This window comes from Aspergillus multicolor (genome assembly GCF_047715735.1).
Source record: "Aspergillus multicolor strain CBS 133.54 unplaced genomic scaffold BDW74scaffold_6, whole genome shotgun sequence".
Lineage (NCBI taxonomy): Eukaryota > Fungi > Ascomycota > Eurotiomycetes > Eurotiales > Aspergillaceae > Aspergillus > Aspergillus multicolor.
The window spans coordinates 1,244,645-1,263,696 of NW_027395957.1; the positions used below are offsets into that span (position 1 = coordinate 1,244,645).

Consider the following 19,052-nt stretch of genomic DNA (forward strand, 5'->3'; position numbering starts at 1 on the left):
ATCAGTAATTGCTCTTTGATGCGAACGCCACTAAGATAGACCTCAAGATTATAAGTTAGTATTGTAAAGTGCGATTTACCGACCGTAATCAAGCTTCTGAAATTATCGGCCGCCGACGAACAGGCAGTGTCGCTTGGCCAGAGGCTGAAGCAACGATCCGTTTCGAGTGCACCACTCATGTGACCCACTGCTGCCATTTGCAGCACCATCCTTATCGATAAGCGCTTATCGCCGCTTGGGCAATCCATCATCCAGGCCTGGGATGCCCGGTCTCATCTTCTAGTACCTGCAGCATCGCCGCGAAGTCGGAGAAGCAAAAGAAGAGTTTGTCAGCGCATTATACCGCTAGGCCATAAAACCAATTGGCTATGAAGCCTGTCCTTATATACCAACAGAGTTATCAAAGATATAGCTCTCAGACTGAACCCTAGCCCACCATTCGTTTGACATTCGGTATCCGTGCTCACCAGCTTAATGAAGCTATGTGTAATGGCCAAAGTATATATTTCCATCCCTTCGATGGGCGGTCACCATGTAATGGAGTCTTGTCGATACGAAGTTCGTATACTAGTTTAATTGCGTCCTAAAAGAAGATTTTCCAATACGTCAAGTGCACGGGATAAATGGACCTTGATTAATACTGTGCGCATTCCTAGCGAGGTGGGTTAAGTAGGAAGCTTTCTCCATGGCAAGCGCCGTATGTGCTCGCGTACATTTCGATGCTCATGAGATTCAGGGCACCATGGTCGGATGAGTAAGAAGCATGGACTAAAAACCCTTCGAGCCTTGCCTCCTTTAGTATCCGTACTCCGTACATTAATTACCAAAATAAACATAACAAAGCACGCATTGACCTCCCAATTGCCACTTGCAAGCTGTCCGGGTTTCGGTATCGGTATATCATCCAGCATGCCAAGCCGATGGCGGACCAACCTGCTGCAAAGAAGAGAAGCGGAACTCAATGGTGAGCCATCAAGGTTGTCCGTCTCGCTTAAATGCGCCACAGTCTGGGTTACTTGCCGCAACATAGCTTGGAACTCCCGAGGCGACTCGGTTGGCATGATCCCGGAAGCAGGAAGGAAGCAGGAATGAGGCGGGATCAGCGATCAGCAGCTCGCAGCTCGACTGGGGTCGAAAGGGAAGTTGGCCGAGTGACCAGTTTCGCCCTGTTCTACGCTAGCCCACCTGGTTGGTGAGCTCCTCACAAGTTCCTCAAGGCGCAAGCTCCTGGTGCCTGGAACTTGGGCGCTTGGGGTCCGAGGGCCAGGGCCTGAGTCACCGCTGGACGAATGTCCTCCGTCAGCTGCTGATTGCTTCTGCAACACATGAAATATTAGGCAGGTTCCATCTGTGCAGATTATTACTGAAAGGCATATTCCCTGACTATCAATGTGTAGGACAATAGATTCAATAAATGGACCTGATGACCGTGGTTTGCTAGTTCTCCGCACAGTCTCCGCCACTGGGCTGTTGCTCAGCCTGGGTCCTTATCAAGGCGTGACGGGGCCGCGTACTGCCGCAATCTGTAACTGATATGTAAAATACCAGGTCTCAAAGGATATCACTTTTTCTGAGGATTACCTGATATGTATCTGCTCGTAATAATACCGTACTGATCACCCCGGTTGCGTCTTACATCACCCTTGCTGTGCATCTGACTGATAAGCTCGGCTCTCCTCCCCATCCAACCTCCTCACTCCTCATCCTCTCTCCCCATCCTCATCTCCCCCATCATCTCTATCTAACTCATCGTATTTCCGTCTTTAACGTCTCCGGTTATTCTCTCCTTGGTTGTCTTGTCAAGTTCTGCTACATTCTTATATCGTTGCCCACCATGAAAGGCATCATCGGCCTTTCCCTGCTTCCGCTGCTGGCTGCAGCCTCGCCCGTTGTTGTCGAGTCCATTCACAACGGAGCCGCTCCCATTCTTTCATCCACGAACGCCAAGGAGATCCCCGACTCCTACATCGTTGTTTTCAAGAAGCACGTAGACACCGATGCGGCTTCTGCTCACCACGGCTGGGTGCAGGACATCCATGGCCAGCAGAGCGGTGCTAGGTCTGACCTAAAGAAGCGGTCCTTCCTCGGACTCGAATTCGGGTTTGGCGAGGAGGTATATGATGGTCTCAAGGATACTTTCAACATTGCTGGTTCTTTGATGGGATACTCGGGACACTTCCACGAGGAGACAATCGAGGAGATCCGCAATCACCCTGACGTAAGTGCACTCATAGGTTATGGTTCGATTTTAACTGATGCTGAGCTTTGATAGGTCGAGTACATTGAGCGTAACTCCGAAGTCCACACATTGGAAGACACGGACACTGAGAAGAACGCCCCCTGGGGTTTGGCACGTATCTCCCACCGGGATAGACTCACTTTCGGTACATTCAACAAGTACCTCTATGCCTCCGAGGGAGGTGAGGGAGTTGATGTTTACACTATTGATACTGGTATCAATGTTGAGCACGATGACTTCGAGGGCCGTGCTCACTGGGGCAAGACCATCCCTAACAACGACGAAGACAAAGATGGAAACGGACATGGTACTCACTGCTCGGGCACAATTGCCGGTAAGAAGTACGGTGTCTCTAAGAAGGCCAACATCTTTGCCGTCAAGGTCTTGAGATCCAGTGGCTCCGGTACTATGGCCGACGTTGTCCAGGGTGTCGAATGGGCTGTTGAATCTCATCTCAAGAAGGCTAAGAAGGGCGGCAACGGCTTTAAGGGCAGCGTTGCCAACATGAGTCTTGGTGGCGGCAAGTCGAAGACTCTCGAAGACGCTGTCAACGCTGGTGTTGAAGCTGGTGTCCACTTTGCTGTCGCTGCCGGCAACGACAACGCTGACGCGTGCAGCTACTCTCCTGCTGCTGCTGAAAAGGCTGTCACTGTCGGAGCCTCGACTCTTGCTGACGAGCGCGCCTATTTCTCCAACTACGGCAAGTGCACTGACATCTTCGCCCCTGGTCTCAACATCCTTTCCACTTGGATCGGTAGCAACACCGCGGTCAACACCATCTCCGGAACTTCAATGGCCTCTCCTCACATTGCGGGTCTCCTGGCCTACTTCGTCTCCCTCCAGCCATCTAAGGACTCCGCCTTCGCCGTTGAGTTCACTCCCGAGAAGCTCAAGAAGGACATCATCTCCATTGCCACCGAAGGCATCCTTAGCGACATTCCTTCGGACACCCCCAACGTAAGTTGCGCGATCTCCCCGATAATACTTGCCTTGGCTAACATCCTTACTAGCTCCTCGCCTGGAACGGTGGTGGTTCCACTAACTACTCTGACATTATCGCCAAGGGTGGTTACAAGAAGAGCGATGCCCAGGTTGACTCTTTTCCTTTCAAGGCTGGTGGTATTCTTGCCCAGGCTATGTAAAGACCTTGGGGAGCATATGTCTCTGAGAGTCCTTTTCTGATGGTTTCGTTTCCCTGCTTTGGTTGGCTTATCTTATCTCGATTGCTTGTGTAACCGCCACTCAGGTAGTGAGTGTTATCTTTGGTCACCTGATACTACATGGCATAGAATGATTTTTCAATGAAACTGGATTGAAGAATCCACGCGAGTTCAAACTAGTCCGTCTGTCTGAGTCTTGCTAAGTCCCCGCGCAGATTAGATCACGTGTCTTGGTTGACCCAGACCCATACAACACCCCGTCTGGTTTCATGGTTGTGTCTTCCGCACCATCCGCAGACTGACCAAAGGACAAAGCCAGATTGAGATGCCGATCTTGGATCCTGATCTAGATCATCACTTGTCTCCAAGATCTCACTGAAGGATATAGTCTTCTATGGGTAAGGGCAGAACGCGATGGATCGAACTCGATTACACCAAAGTTGGCCGAGACTGCATCTTTGACTGCAAGCGGCTTTACCGTGATCATGGCAGGTCATGATATCACAGTGGCCATATTATGAACCAGCATTCAATGCGCTCTGCTTGCTGTCAATGGCGGATGAGAAGTCCGCAGTCCCCGCCGCTTAGGGTGGTCTTCTCTCTGCCTATGAGAGCATCGCGCCAGGGTATGTGATGATGCAAAGGTCGGCTTAAGCTTCGGCGCACCCGCTCAGGCGCAGAGCCAGCTTCGGCCCTCTCGCATAGTTCAATTGCATCATATAGCTGCACTCACGTCGCTCTGATTGCGAGGTACCCCGCGGCTGCCAGCTAACTCCACATATCATACTTATATGAGTACTGTTCTCCCAAAGTTGAAGCAGCTTGCTGATCTGACATTGGTTACTCTTCTACTCAAGATTTAAAAACTCGGTTGAAAGTCTGATCAGCCACCATGCGCTTCTTCTCTATGTTGGGCAGTCTCCTACTCGCGGAGACCGCACTTGCTCAGAACACCAGCTGTTCTCCCAAATCATCGGACGCCGAGGTTGTCGAATACGCATATGCGCTGCAGGGTCTCCTTGAGAGATACTATACCTCCCAGCCCATCAATCAGACTTTCTTGCACGATGCCACCAACGGTTCCAGAGTCGAATACTACCAAAACATCCTCGGTATTCAAAGACAGAACCGCCTGGGTGTTCGAGCTCTGCAGGTTGTTGGCGCCAAAGTCCCTGGCTTCTCCAACCCAAGATGCGACTACTCGGTCCCAAGGGTTTCTAGCGGCGAGCAATACGTGAAGAATGCCCTCACGCTCGAGGGCGACGTTGCCGCCGCTCTCATTGGCGCCACCGCCTACACCCAGTCCCCGGAAGTCTCCTTAATACTCGCTAGACTGGCAGCCGTGCACACTGCCGATGCAACTTGGCTCGCCGCGGAGCTAAAGGGTGTCATCTTCCCTTCCAACATATCGTCCTTGGTGCCCGCCTTCAACCCGGCCTATGTTCTCGGCTCTGGCAATGAGTCCGGACGACTTGGCCGGTACCTTGACGACTGCGTGTCGCCGCCTTCGAGCCCTTGCAATCAGCCATTCTTCATCGGCCCGCTCGTTGGAAGTGTTGGTAACCGGACTTCTGCAGCCGCGGGACCTTCTAGCTCCGTCGCCTCTCCATCTATCTCCCCTACTGCTGCTGCGAAGAGACGTTTTGCCATCTAAGCGGGTATAGTCACTGATGGACCATGTTAAGGCTCGTCAAGGACCGGTCCGACATTGATGATGGATATATTGTTTGTCTGCTGGGTACTACGAGCTTCGTTATGGTCCACTGTATTGTGTTAAGGGATACTTTGAATAATACCTGTTGAGCCGCGATTCTGACATATACTTTTGTAGATAGAGTCACTCGCATACTCCGTAGCTTAATGTTTATTGTGCGCAGCTTGGATAATTTGATGTGACATTATATCTCGTTGAACACGAGATACGGTTACATAGTAGTTCAGAATTGCTTCTAGCCCTACAAATGTGCTGAAGTTTGTTGAGGATCACCACAACGCAACGATAGTCTAGAAGACTCGACTATACAAAGATGAAGTTCGGCCATGGTTCCTTTCCTGGCTTATGAGTCAAATCTTGGAATACTACAGAATCACTAAATATGCTTAACCCACGGCCGGTCTTGATTCGGACTTATGTCGTTTAGTTGGGCTAGGGCTCATCACCCCTTGGATACATCCTCCGTTTGGGCTATTTTCGTCCGTGTCAAATTGCTGCGCTCTAACCTCTTTATATCACTGGTGCTTCAGTTCAACCTCAGATATCATCTCACTTGATTACTATATAAGGTCCTTGACAGCGCCTTTCCTCCATCCTTCCTACATATGTTTGCCTAGTTCTGGTATACTTATGGGGCCTCTCTACCTTGCCCTTCATCTTCTATATACTTCCTAGATACAGAATCCAATACGCCTCTTCTCCTCTAAATCTCATGCACCTACTTATCACCTTTCTCTATTTGCCTCTTAAAGGTCAAATACAGACATTTTTTCGACGATATCTTTCTCCATTGAATCCTTCTATATGTGTCTATCTTCTCACCACGATCCTCAGCCACCACCCCGAAGTCACCATCATACTTCCTATCTTGAACAGATCCAAGCACAATGGCGGAAGTCCAAGTGCCCCCGCAATTCCCCTTCCTTGCAACAGAGCGTCTAGCGGCCGCACGAGAGCGCCGACTGCCAGTATATGCCAAAGACGCGCTCGACCGCGCTCGTGCCCTCATAAGCACGATAAAAGGCGTACAAATCCCACAGGATACCTCCAACAATGAAGTCCCGGCCCTCCCACCTATCACCGATCTCAACGGCGAGCCCCTGCCCGACCATGTCCCGACGCCCGAGTTGGAGTCCAAAGATGACGCGCAGTATAGAGACGCGCAGGAGGAGTAAGTCACTGACATAAGACATGATTAGAGATGCTGACAGCCTTGCAGATTCGAGTCCATCGAGAGGTGGTTCAAAGATCTGCCTACCCCGACCCTGGCTCATAAAGTCGAATACGCGACTGCAAAGCGGAAGTGGGAAATCCAGCGGGAGATCTCGAAGCAGCGCAAGCATTTACAAGACCTAGAGGATGCGGAGCAGCGCAACGCGCAGGTCTTGCAGGACGAGCAGAATGCACAGGCGCAGGAGCCAGAGGCGGATAATGAGATTTTTGTCCCACAGGAGCAAAGTCTTGAAGATCGGCTCATGTTGCTGAGGGACCACAATGAGGGTAACGGCCAGGGTACCAACCAAGATCAGCAGACAATGACCCCCGTACCACCTCCGGCGCCGCTCCCGATGTTTCCTGTTATCAAGAGAAGACGCCCCAATCGCCTCTCCGCTGCCGAGTACAGGAAAAGCATGGAAGTTGGGTTCGAACCGATCCTGGAGAAGCTGCGAGGAGGTAGAAAGCGCAAAGCGGTGGCCGATCCAATTAATCCTGCCCACCCTGCTAGGAAAGCTGGCCCGCCAGCCAAGAAGCGAAAGACGAAGAGCAAGGCCGTCGCTGTATCAACGCCAATGAACGTGTCGTCTAACGTGATTGAGGAAGCACATGCTAGTGCGTCTATGCCAGCTCTCACAGGCATCACGGCCACCAAGCGACAGGACGTCCTCGCAGAAATCATTGCTAGTATCCCTACTAAAGACCAGGAAGTGGCCGAAGCCGATGCTGAGCTGCTTAACGATGCCTTGAAGAAGTTTACACATCGACTCAAGAAGGCTAAACGGAGCGATGACAAGGTTGACGACGACGACTGCAAATGGATGATGAAGGGGCTCAAACAGGGCCTATACAACTACCAGGTGATTGGCTGCGGGTTTATGGTAAGTGACCCCAGACATAATAAAGACCCCGGGAACCACAGCTAATCCGGAAAGCGTGACCGTGAGAACTCGCCTTTAGAGCCCAAGGGTGGCCTCTATTGCGACGAAATGGGGTTCGGAAAGACCATTGCGGCATTGGGTACGTTAGTCCCAGGGGGCTGACCATGTCCCCTTGGTGCAAGTCTTACAATTTTGCAGCCAATATCCTCGATGGACCCCCCTCAGACCCGTACGATCCAGTTCGAACCACTCTGCTTGTAGTGCCGTCGGTCCTCACTAAGCACTGGTACGTTGTAAGCCGTGGTATATTCTGTGCTCATGGTCATCTAACTGTTCTCAAGGATGGATGAGATACGGAAACATTGCGACGGCACAGCAATTGGCCGAGTTGTCAACTACCACGCGAGGGCGAAACTGGAGACGCTCAATGACGTTGAGGACCTGAATAGCTACAGTGTCGTGTAAGTCTTGCTGCTGAACAGGACCAGGCCTGGGATTTGGCGTATAGCTAATACTCTGACCAGAATCACAACTTACGAGGAAGTTCGACGATCATATCCGAAGTTCAAACCTGCATTGGAGCTCGCTAATGAGGCAATGTTGAGAGAGCAATGGGCAGAGATATTCAAGGACAATCGTGGTCCCTTGCATCACATCAAGTTCCATAGAATCGTGCTTGACGGTGAGAAATCTCGTCTAGAGTTAGACCATGCAGATGCTAATCTGCCTGTATAGAGGCTCACACGATCAAGAATCGGAAATCAGATGTGTCGATTGCTGTCCGTGGCCTTACCGGTCGACACAAGTGGCTTGTGTCAGGAACGCCCATCACAAAGTAAGTCCTTAGGACTTGATAATGTCGTGATGGTGATGGTTGAACTAACCTTTATAGCTCCAACGACGAATGGTATCCCCCATTTGCCTTCCTCAATGTCCCTGGAATAGCGACATATCAGGATTTTGTTTCCTTCTTTCGCAACGTAAGCAGTCCGGCCTCTGCCCTAGAGGGAAAAAAAGCAAGTACTGATACCGGTTTCAGGAAACGCTAGGGGACGAGCGATTGAGCAACATGCTTCGAGCCTATATGTGCCGCCGCACGCATTCCAGCCGACTCTTTACGCGTCCTATCCTCGCCCTCCCAGATGTCAAGGAAACCAGGCTCATCGCCGAGTTCTGCGAAGCGGAGTGGATCATATACGAGGCCATTGTGCAGATGTTCCTCGAAAGCATTAATGGTAAGATTCCTATCAACTGGATTAGAACCTTGCATTTTCTAACAGCAACACAGAGATGGGAGGCACCCGCAGGGACAAGGAGGCCCAGTCCAATTGCATACTGTCGATGATCCTTCGATTGAGGATGTTCTGCAATCACCCGCTCACGGTGCAACGGATCCTTAAGTATCTCCTACGCCCCGAAGGCACTCTGATGGGACAATTGAGTAATATTTCACGGAAAGTGGTCGCTAGAAATGGCGTTACCGATTCCACCTCTTCCGAGATCGTTACTATGCTTGTCGCGGCAAAGACTGACTACGACAACCTGGTGAAAAAGCGTCACGACGATCGACTAAACGTAATGGAAGACAGCGACAGCAGCATATTCAGGGAGGATCCGAACCTGCTCGAAAGATTCAAAAAGTTGGCCGAGGAATACAACAAGGATCGCAAATGGGTTGAGCTTTCTGACATGACCATGTGCCCAAACTGCAAGGAGGTTCCGAAAGAGGCAGCTCTGACATCTTGCCTACATGGGTACTGTCAAGGATGCTATGTGACGCTTTATAGAGCCGCTGAGAGCGCCATGAATGAAGACCCGAGCTCTGAGGACACGCAAGAACCTAAGCCGATATGTCATCGATGCACGAGCCCAGTTGACTTCGCCATTCGTCTTCCGAATAGTGAACAGGAAAAGGCAGTGTCAGCGTCAGAGCCGGTGCCCGAACCGGAAAACCCAACAACGCTAGCTGCGCAAACCCAGGAAAGAAGGGAGCTGACGAGCCGAAAAGGCAGGGCAAAAAAGAACAGTAAGCTTCTGTTATTAGCTCTTCACCGACACCCCAAGCTGACTCTTACAGGCAATACCGAAGACGATAATAGAGAAGAGCATGAAGACTGGATTCGCGCGTGTGGTGCTAGAATGCCCAGTGCAAAGCTAGCCAGGATCAAGAGCATCATTCAAAGATGGAAGAGAGGCAACAAATCCACCAAGGTGGTCATCTTCACTCAATTCAAGAACTTTATCAGAATCCTTGCAGAGATGTGTGAAGAAGAACATTGGGGATATCGATGCGTAAGTGGCGGAGCCAAGCCCCTGTGCATATCCAACATTAACTAACTACGATATTCGTAGTTGTATGGCGATATGACAATCCCAGCGCGGCACCAGAGCCTTGAAGACTTCCACAATAGCCCCGACATTACAATCCTGATTGTCAGCCTTGCCACAGGTGGCACGGGACTTGATATGACGCCGGCAAACAAGTGTGTACTCGTGGACCTTTGGTGGAATGAAGCCATCCAAAATCAAGCTTTCTGCCGCTTGATTCGACATGGACAATTGAAGAAGGTCGAATGCGTCAAGATGGTAGTCAAAGGATCAATAGACGAATACATGATGGATCTCCAAACTAGGAAAACGGAGGAAATTACCAGCACGATGGGAGACCAAGTTCTCCTGAAAAGGGACACGGTCATTGAGCTCTTGAAGCTGTTCGCCGAGGTCGAGGAAGATCCCTCAGGACGACTGACTGCGAAGCCGAAACTCGGGCAACGGAGGGGAAAGATCAAGGAAGTGCTGGCTCAAGGGAAGGCGGTTCATAAAACCGCGAAGTGAGGAATTTGAGACTGATGTTTTGACATTCTTTGACATTTGACATTAGAAATGAGGAGACGGACCATCATACTCCGTAGCTTAGCTTACGTGAAGTTCTTGACCTTTGAAAGTCGAGGACCTATCCCCCAGGTTTGTTGGTGGTTTGCGATTGCCGTCTCTATCGGGGACATGGCCAGCATGGAAAATTGTTCCTCCAGAATTTCCGTTAAAGCGGCGGCATGGATTTTCCCAATCCAGCATCTTCGATTTTTTGCTCCGCCGATTCCAAATTATCTGGGCCGGTCGACGCTATATCAAACAATAAAATTTCATTTTATTTTCAAGGCCACCATGTCTCATGATGATAATCGATTCCATTCCGCTAAGCGGAGGAAACTTGACACTCCGCAGGGGGTTGAGGACCCGTCTCCCATAACATCACATACACAGCTACAATCGCTGCTATTGTTCCAACAAAATGTTGTAGAATCAAAGCAAGGTAGGCATAGCCAAGCCTGGATGATCAACCAGATGTTAACCATGACGACACAGGAATCAAGAAATTCAAAGAGTTTCTTACGTCTATAGGACAAACAGAGAACGAGGGCGAGAAAGCAAAAAAATTCCGCATCCTCAAGGCGTACTGTGACACGCAAATTTTTCGCAACACAGAAGAACCAATCTGCTTTCCGGAGATCATTCAGACCTGGAACTTTGCCGACAGCAGTAGCAATGAATCTTTACTGACTTCAGTGCCTTCTGTTCTTGCCATATTCATCAAGACCGTATCCAGCAATCTGGATTTCCGCGAGTTTGGTATCGCCCTGTGCAAGCATTTGCTGCAAAAGGACCAGTTACGGCTGTTCAACCGTGGCATCACCGCCAATAAGTCTAAGGAGCATTTGATTTCCCCCTGTCTCCGTCTTCTTACAGAGATTGTCAGTTTCGATGGCGGCGCTGTCGCGCGGCAACTCTACCTAGCGCGCTACATCACTTTTAAGCGCATGGACGTGTTTCTAACACCGAACAAAGCACAGCTTGAAGAGAGTTCTGACGACCCCCAGGCCTCTACATTGAGGCGCAATGCTCAGCGATATGTTCTTGCGAACCTTAGATTCCAGCAGGCCGCCAATAAAACCGATATCATCGAGCAGCAAAAGGTCATGAGAGCGTTCCTTGAGCATCTAAGAAAAGACCCGCGGGAGATGGTTATTGATATCGTTAAAGCAATCGAAAGAGATGTAATCCAGGATAGCTCGCTTTCTCGGAATACTAAAACCAAGTTCTTCAGTCGTTGGAACCTGGAGAGACTGGTCACCCTCTACGGTTATGACCGCGAGTCTGAGCAAGAAAATACGACCGGCTTGTCCCTTGCCGACGAGACACACAGGATTCTGATGACTGTCTGCACGAAAACCGAGCATGGCGTTTTACTGCCTGAGATGGGATGGTATCCCAACAACACTGATCCGGAGTCACTTCCGGTCGACGACGATGCATCAATTGACCTAGGGCTTGACTCTGCAGTATACCTGGACAAGTACCGGGAATCAGTACCTGTTCGTAATGGCACGCTGTCTTACCTTATTCAGGTTCTTCGTCCGGACTCAGATAGCCTGCAAATCGAGTTGCTACTAGCCATCTTCAAAGCAGCGCCCGAGCTGATTGCTGATTACTATACCAAAAAATCTCTCTTCATGGCGGATCCGAAGCCGACACCCTCATGGATGGCAGAATCAACTGTCCTTTTCTCTACAGTCAGCCTACCAGTTCCTGCTAACTGTGGATGGAAGGATAAACTACCTGCCATGCCCCCACCGGTCTCGATTGTCATTGAAAATATTCTCCCACGTCCGCTTACACAAAAAGTCCTAACCCGTTGTTTCAACATGAACGCAGAGATTATCACTCTTTTCGCAGTGAGAATCTTGACTATGTCTTTCAACAAGCTGCGGGCGACTCTGAAGATCTTCAATGGCAACCATGGCGCCGGTCAGCATTTGTGGACTCAGGCCGCTGACAAGTTGGTTGTCGAGTTCGGTCATAGATGCCCTCAGATGAAGGACGTTGTGACTTTGTTCCGAAGAACAGGCAAGGATGATCTGCAACAGCAGGAGGCGGTCTCCGAGCTACTTGCTTGCTTTTATGAAGTCATGCCAGATGCGGCTTTTGAGGAGGGCTTTGATGTCTCCCTTGTCCTCGTCGACATCCTGAAAAGACTGGACGAAGGAAACCTCGATTCGGAAGATACCGAGCTCTTGATAAGTCAACTGCAAAATATTCTCAAGATCGCCCAGCAATCAGCATCCTTGCGCTGGTGGAATCAACCTGGTAAGCCTCCTGTCATCAATCTCAACAATAGTTCTAACGCAAGAGCAGGATCCATGCAGTTTTCTGCGTTCACCTCCATCTTAAAAGTCCTGATCAATGCTACATCTGGGGAGTCTTTCAAGGAAATCCACAAGCTTCTTACAAATGTGCTGGCAGAACACTCGGCTATTCGCCTACCAAGCTTCTCTGCCATCCTGCCTAGCTTTGACGCCGCGGACTCCGAAGCCTTGGGGCACCAATTGGCGTTTTTCGACAACTGCGTGTGTCGCACAGCAAAGAAACCTGTCCATTACCAAGACCTAGTCGAGTCCCTGGTCGACAATTCCCAGCCACTCGGTGCTCTCGTGGCCGCGGTGATTGAGCAGTGGCCTTTTGTCGTCAAAGCTGGAAATGCAGACACTCAAAAGAGCGTGGCGGAATTCATCGCTGCTTTGCTCAAAAACCTTCATTCTTCTGGGGAGAGCCTACAAGGCCTCAAGGCGGCTCGGGATGCATTAGTCGATGCCACCGAGGAGAAGAAGTTGAAGTCTCGTTTTAAGAAGGCCTTAAAAGGATGCGAAGAGGACGAACAGGACGGGAATAAAACCGATACTGAATCATCGGGGCAAACACCCTCCGCTCCCAAGAAAGAATGGCAAGACTTGGACCTTGAAGAAACGTTTGGGGCTCTGCCGGTTGAGGGCACTACTCATAATGAACTGCACCGGTGGGAGCAGAAGGAGCTAGAGGAATCTTTGGAAGAGGGTCGGGTAGGGGAACTCTTACTCTGCCTGTGTTCTGAGCACGAAGAAGTTCGACGACAGGCGCTTCTGAACATCTCGCGCTTCATGATGAAGCTTAAGGTACTACTCGCACTGTTTATATATTTTGTTGCGCATGGCTAACTCTGGGCTGCAGGAATCTAAATACGCCGAATGGCGGACTGCTTACATTCTTACTGGAGAGTTTCTCGAGACAATCAAACAGATTGGGGTTGAGACCCCTGTGCCGCGGATAGTGGGAGAATGTGCTTCTAGCTGTCTTTCGGTGCTTGTGGACCCGATGCATAAACTTTACGGAAAGGTCAATAAGTTCCTGCAGAAGGCACCTTTGTGGGAGGTGGAGAAGGTTCCATCTTACTGGATCGACAAGATTCTGCTTCATGAGCCGGAGTTGGATGACGGCTACTTTGAAGAAATTGCGTGGTTATTGGACTTGCTCATTAAGGGTCTGAGAACAGAACGGGTATGTTCATATGGCCAATCGTGGAGTACTGATGATGTCTAACACTTCAACTAGGATATGGAGATCTATCGCCGAGCCAACGTTTTCGAAAGAGTCCTGTCATTCTACGATTCACCGGGTGCTGGGTTCTCTGCGAAGAAGAAGATTCTGCATTTAGTGTACCGCTCGACCCAGGTCCAGGGCAGCACAACTCTCATCACAAGAGCTGGTATCATCAGCTGGGTACAGACTCAGCTCCCGGCAGTTACTGGCAGGGATGCGTCCACGCTGACAGCGATGGCGCAGTCATTATATCAATCGGCGGACAATGATCGGACCGGAACATGGAGCGGAGGTGCTGTACAACGAGCGGTCGAGCAAATCACTGCTTAGACTGGCTAAGGTGAGAAGGATGAACCTGGACAATATACCCATATAGTGTTGGCATAAAGTTGAGTTTTGTAATCCATGGATATATTTCGCCTGGTTTTGCGGCAGAAATCGTACCTAGTCTGTGTTGGTGTCTTGGTAAAAGAAGTAAAGAAAACTGATACCACTCGTAATCTCATCGACACATGTGAAAAGGTGTGAATTAGCAAATATCCTGTGTAGTGGTGGCATCGTCTACATGGACCAGCTGCAGAGTGTGTTGTTCCAGCCGTGGTGGACTGCCCGTTTTCTTTCCACTTTGGGGGCCGCGAAACTTCAGACTTCGACAACCTTGGCTCATCGCCTTAACTCCCCTTACCCTCCACCCTTCCATTTCAATACCTCCTTTGAAAGCTTCAAAGTCATATCTCACTCTGATTATATACTCCAACAACCTGCGACTATCCACAACTCCCAGTTTCCTCGGTTCCTCTCGCCGCTGCTGATTCGGCAATTCTGCCCCTCCTCATCCGCACCTCAACCTCAACCTGACCGACACCGACTAACCGACCATCAAATCCGAAATTGACGCCTTCCAATTGATTCGCATCATAACCCGCACTCTGCCTTCCTCATTCCGAACAGCCTGACGCTCTAAATTGCCTCCATTCCAATCGTCCTTCTTACTTCGTCTTTCGCCGCAATCCCCAGCACACCGAACGAACTCCACGATTATCCTCTTCTCCCTTGTCCCTTGAGCGATCGGAACACATGAACAATACGTGAGGATTGCGAACAATACCACATAACTTGCCGTCGCAATGGCGCGACGATACGAAATAGACGAGCTGATATGGCTGCGCGAGTCACCGCTGGTCACGAGGCCGGCCAATCTACCTCCGGTGGAAGAATGGATGGGGTATGATTTCGCATGACCTCCTAGTCATAGTATATCCCTTTGCATTGTTTGAAGCTGACTTGACGGGTGCTGCCTAGGTCCCTTCCTGACCGTGCAGCTCAGCGAAACCCAAGCAACAACCATAACGAAACGTCAGGCCGGCGGCCAAGCCTTTTCGAGACCCGCCACATATCTCGCAATTCAAATTCAGGTGAGATCACTCCGTACTTTCTTGCGCTGTTACCAGACTCCGGGAATTGGAATCCATGAGCAAGCGTTTATGATTGTTCTAACACTGCCCAGAGGACATTGTCCTCGGACCTCCCAAGACCGCCTTCGCTTCCGCATCGCGTATACCCGGTAAAGGCTCTATAGACGCTACTGAGCGGTTACCTACCTCGGACGACCCGAAGAATGACCGATTCAAATTTTTCAACAAGGACCGGGAAGCCAGCGAAAGAGACTTCGCGGGGCGCGAGGGAAAGATGGGGACATTCAACAACCGGAGGGGAGAGAAGGAGGACTGGAACAATGGCCGCCCGCGTCGTACCCTTGGCCAAGACGAACAGGACAAGAAGCCGAAGCGTAATGGAGAATTCGATAGGTGGGAGGCTCGTGATCCGCGAGACCCTAACGCCGAGCGCAGCGCGAAAGACAAAGACGGACGCTTTATCACTCGCCGAGAGGTGCCGCCTGGTCGTGCTAGACATGAGGGCAGTTGGTTCCGCGATGATAATGGACAAGAAACACCCGACGCGGAAGAAGAGAAGGCTTCACTTCGCAGCCGCGACTGGCGCCGCGACAGACATGGCGCTGATCGTGAGTGGACTCGTGGAGCGAAGCTGGAACAAGAGCCCGAGTGGCTAGATGCGAGCGATCGAGATGAGCCCCGGAAGGTTCACACGCAAGAGGATTTCGAGCGCTGGAAGGAAAAGATGAAGGCTGGCTCTTCCCAACCCCAACCCGAAGAAAGAAAAGAGTCCCCCAACGAGCCCATTCCCGAATCTGTACAGAGATCAGAGCCCAGGCCTACCGACGGCGAGATCTTCAGTCCAGGTGGTGTTGCTCTGCACGACACAACAATGGAGCGTTTTTTTGGTCTGCTAGGCGATGCGAAGCCCGCTCAGGACGTCAGCTCACCTCTTCCTACCGAATCCGCTGTCAAGAAAGAATCATTTGCTGGCAAACCTGGAAAATCTTCTCGCTTTGCAGGCTTATTTAGTCCTCCCCTGGGTAGCCCTGCAAAGGAACCCGAGTCGCCAATGAGCTCCAGGTCTCCTGCACCCCTGAATCCATCTCAGGATGCCGACCAAGAGGGCTTCCAGCGCATTTTGATGATGCTCGGCGGAGGCAAATCGCGCAATGCCACGCCTCATAATGATCCTACGCAAAATATCGCTCAATCAAACCGCCCTCCTTTGGTCCATGCAGAGCAAACGCGCAGCCCGACCTCTCCTTCACGGGGCCAGGGGCAGCGCCCAGAGCAAATGCCCATGCAAGATACCCCTGTGCGGGCCGCAAATGTCCCACTCAAAGAGAATATGTTTGGCCAGGAACCACAAGTAAGAGACAGCCAGCACTTACTTCGGCTAATGCAGCAAGTGAGAGTCAGCCCCGGTGTTGGCCCAAACCAAGGTCCTCAGAACCAGCCACAAAGCGCAGGCCCAAGCCCTGGCCTCATGAATATGCCCGACGGCATTCCCCATCCTCCCGGAATTGGACCTTCCATGAAGGGTCCAGGCTTCCTGGACGATCCCGCAATCGCCACGATGCAGAGGCCTGACGTTGATCAGCTACGACGGAGGCCGGCTAACGGGCCGCCTATGGGCTACTTTGACGAGATTCCGTTCCCCCAGGGAGCGCAGGTTCCGATTACTCCTGGTGGAAGTCGTGCTCCACAAGGTCAAGCGCCGCCGCCTATGGGAATTCATCGTCCTCCTGGACTTGAACACATGCCACCTCCGGGCTGGGCCGGTCACCATATGCCTCCGCAACAAGCTGGACCTTCTGCGCCATTGGCCCCACCTGGAATACCAACTCCGAACAGGGGCGTCAACCCGAACTATATCCCTAACGTGATGCCAATGCACGGTAACATGCCGCTTAATGAGCGCCAGCCGTTCCCGCGTGGTCATATTCCTCCTGGAATGATGCCGCCTCCTGGCTACATGAACGGGCCTCCTCCTGGCGGCTTCCCGCCCATGCCGCACAATGGAGACAACTTGATGGGACCTTTTGATGGGAACCCGGGACTCCAGGGGCCGCCGCCGTCTTCTAGGCACTTGCTTGATATGTTCGGGCAGGTTGGAACTGATGGCAGAGGCGGTATGGTGGGACCCAGACAATTTAGATAAGTGAAGAGTAGGGGAGATATGCAGTTTTCTAAACTACGATGGAGTACGCTTTCTTGACACTCACACTTCCCCTTCCCAGGAACATACCCAAGTCTGTATATCTTTATCGCCTTCCTTGCCAGGGTAGGATATCCGCGTTCCACCGTCACTACCTTGAGTTGACTTGACTTTCGAAGCGAGCCTGTGAGAGTAATAGCGATCGTTGATGTCTCGGATTTTATATGCGATCTAATGCGGTACTCGTCTTTATCTAGGCCAGGATAGTCTCAATGGAACTCTGCGGACAGAATTTTGTAATTTCCAGTCTTCTAGTGAAGTAGCACGTCGTTGGTAGAGTTGCAGTCAACCCCCTCGTTCCTGCTCACCACCACGTTCCCCCCCATCGCCTTCTCCCATTCACCCACCCGCAATCCCTGGACCTACCCTTCGTCGACTTTCTACCTCAACTGTCAGCATTTCATATCTATCTTCATCACTTAGGTCGGTCATCTTGAGGAGTGCTGAAATTATCTGAAGTGAACGATTGGACTGCCCGTAGTCAATGCATCCCATTACAACCCCTCCTTCGGCTGCGATAAACGACCTCCTGCTCATCTCCCCATTGTCTATTACTCCGCATTACGTCTCATCCCATGCATCCTTTCTACCCCAGAAATTTGCGCACGTTCATCGATTTCAACACATAGCTGGCCTGAAGCTCCAGCTCCGAACCGCTCTGGCAGAAGGCAAACGACGACGTAGAACCACCAGCATGATGGATGAAATCGAGTTACAGCTCTGTCTGAGCATAGATCCTACTTCAGCAAGAGACCCCACGCCAAATGTGAGTCCTTTTTATGCCGTTTTTGTTTTGGCCACCCGTTTACTGTGGACTAACACATCCAACTCAATCCGGCAGGACGAAAACCAGAAACCAAAACAGACTCCGTCACCTGTTAAACACAAGCAGCAGCTCCAGATCCTAGGCGCAAAGCGGCCAGCAGAGAGCTTGGAGTCCGATGGTGACGTTGACAAACCACGAGCGCAAGAGAGATCTGTGAACATGAGCCATTCACTCAAACCCGCCTACCAAGATGGAGACTCCCGTTCTCATGATGAGAAGACATATAAAGTAGACCATGACCCAGACCCAGTCGCCGACAATGGCCGCCCAAGCCCCTTTCAACTCCCACCGCGCAAGAAAGTCCGCACCTCGTTCTCATTCCCCCCAGAGTCAACCTCACCCTGCGCCATGACCGCCGACGAACCAAACGCAAGCCAAGACACAGTCCACAACACAACACCGGCCAGCGAGTCCTTCAGCTCGCAGCCTTACTTCGCGCATCCAGCTTCAGTGCCGCAGCCATCTTCTCCATCCCCGCAGTTCCCTGAGAGGTCAGGACAGGTACCCGAGACGGTGCCGAGGGCGTACATGCCTGCATTGCTAGATAGCCTGTCGAGCGGGCTTCGTCCGTATCCGCCAGGTCTGGAAGCTCCAACGCGGCAAGCGCAGTACTTTGAGATATATGAGGATCCGGAGGATATGGATATTGATGGTGTGGGGTACTTTGATCTTGATTCTGTGTTGTGTATGTCGCCCGATGAGGATAAGGAGAATGAGCATGCTGGAGAGCAGGGGAGTCAGGGGCAGATTCAGAACCAGACTCAGGCTCAGACCCAAAACCGGGAGAGTAATCCGGATCAGGGACAGCAAGATCAGGGTTAGGAGTTAGGAGCTGCATGGTCGTGGTCGGTATACGGTTCCAGGGATCTTATTCAGTTTTGTTAGTTCTTGTATCTTACTTCTAGTTCTTATTGTGCAGTACGAATTCAAGGAGGAAGAAGTCAAGTCCGGTCGCCGCCGGCTACAGCTTTTTGAAGATGAAAGGATTCAA

General features: G+C 51.1%; 7 protein-coding genes across 7 annotated transcripts; 6 read left to right on the forward strand and 1 right to left on the reverse strand.

The window, feature by feature from the left end:
* Positions 1-314: 314 nt before the first annotated feature.
* On the reverse strand, positions 315-1,448 carry BDW74DRAFT_149431 (uncharacterized protein). Its single transcript, XM_073723901.1, has one exon. The coding sequence runs from the start codon at positions 1,059-1,061 to the stop codon at positions 666-668; it is 396 nt and encodes a 131-aa protein (XP_073586287.1). The 5' UTR covers positions 1,062-1,448; the 3' UTR covers positions 315-665.
* Positions 1,449-1,834: 386 nt separating this feature from the next.
* BDW74DRAFT_176314 (S8 family peptidase) lies at positions 1,835-3,381 on the forward strand (the record flags this gene model as incomplete). The annotated part of the gene is made up of 3 exons (XM_073728567.1): positions 1,835-2,218; positions 2,273-3,196; positions 3,250-3,381. The coding sequence occupies 3 exons, from the start codon at positions 1,835-1,837 to the stop codon at positions 3,379-3,381; spliced, it is 1,440 nt and encodes a 479-aa protein (XP_073586288.1).
* A 405-nt stretch (positions 3,382-3,786) lies between these two features.
* On the forward strand, positions 3,787-5,155 carry BDW74DRAFT_125948 (uncharacterized protein). Its single transcript, XM_073722169.1, has one exon. It carries the CDS (start codon positions 4,292-4,294, stop codon positions 5,051-5,053), a length of 762 nt encoding a protein of 253 aa, XP_073586289.1. The 5' UTR covers positions 3,787-4,291; the 3' UTR covers positions 5,054-5,155.
* Positions 5,156-6,000: 845 nt separating this feature from the next.
* BDW74DRAFT_176316 (putative SNF2 family helicase) lies at positions 6,001-10,044 on the forward strand (the record flags this gene model as incomplete). Its single annotated transcript, XM_073728568.1, has 12 exons — positions 6,001-6,284; positions 6,333-7,209; positions 7,264-7,348; positions 7,408-7,495; positions 7,551-7,670; positions 7,734-7,891; positions 7,945-8,044; positions 8,102-8,189; positions 8,249-8,444; positions 8,498-9,235; positions 9,287-9,501; positions 9,562-10,044. 12 exons carry the CDS (start codon positions 6,001-6,003, stop codon positions 10,042-10,044), a joined length of 3,432 nt encoding a protein of 1,143 aa, XP_073586290.1.
* Positions 10,045-10,374: 330 nt separating this feature from the next.
* BDW74DRAFT_189852 (NPA1/URB1 family protein) lies at positions 10,375-14,068 on the forward strand (the record flags this gene model as incomplete). Its single annotated transcript, XM_073732063.1, has 5 exons — positions 10,375-10,522; positions 10,576-12,354; positions 12,403-13,196; positions 13,252-13,578; positions 13,633-14,068. 5 exons carry the CDS (start codon positions 10,375-10,377, stop codon positions 13,948-13,950), a joined length of 3,366 nt encoding a protein of 1,121 aa, XP_073586291.1. The 3' UTR covers positions 13,951-14,068.
* A 221-nt stretch (positions 14,069-14,289) lies between these two features.
* BDW74DRAFT_149446 (uncharacterized protein) lies at positions 14,290-17,467 on the forward strand. Its single transcript, XM_073723902.1, has 3 exons — positions 14,290-14,845; positions 14,923-15,035; positions 15,128-17,467. The coding sequence occupies exons 1-3, from the start codon at positions 14,748-14,750 to the stop codon at positions 17,176-17,178; spliced, it is 2,262 nt and encodes a 753-aa protein (XP_073586292.1). The 5' UTR covers positions 14,290-14,747; the 3' UTR covers positions 17,179-17,467.
* A 929-nt stretch (positions 17,468-18,396) lies between these two features.
* BDW74DRAFT_149447 (uncharacterized protein) lies at positions 18,397-18,900 on the forward strand. Its single transcript, XM_073723903.1, has 2 exons — positions 18,397-18,545; positions 18,594-18,900. The coding sequence occupies exons 1-2, from the start codon at positions 18,410-18,412 to the stop codon at positions 18,881-18,883; spliced, it is 426 nt and encodes a 141-aa protein (XP_073586293.1). The 5' UTR covers positions 18,397-18,409; the 3' UTR covers positions 18,884-18,900.
* The last annotated feature ends 152 nt before the right edge of the window (positions 18,901-19,052 follow it).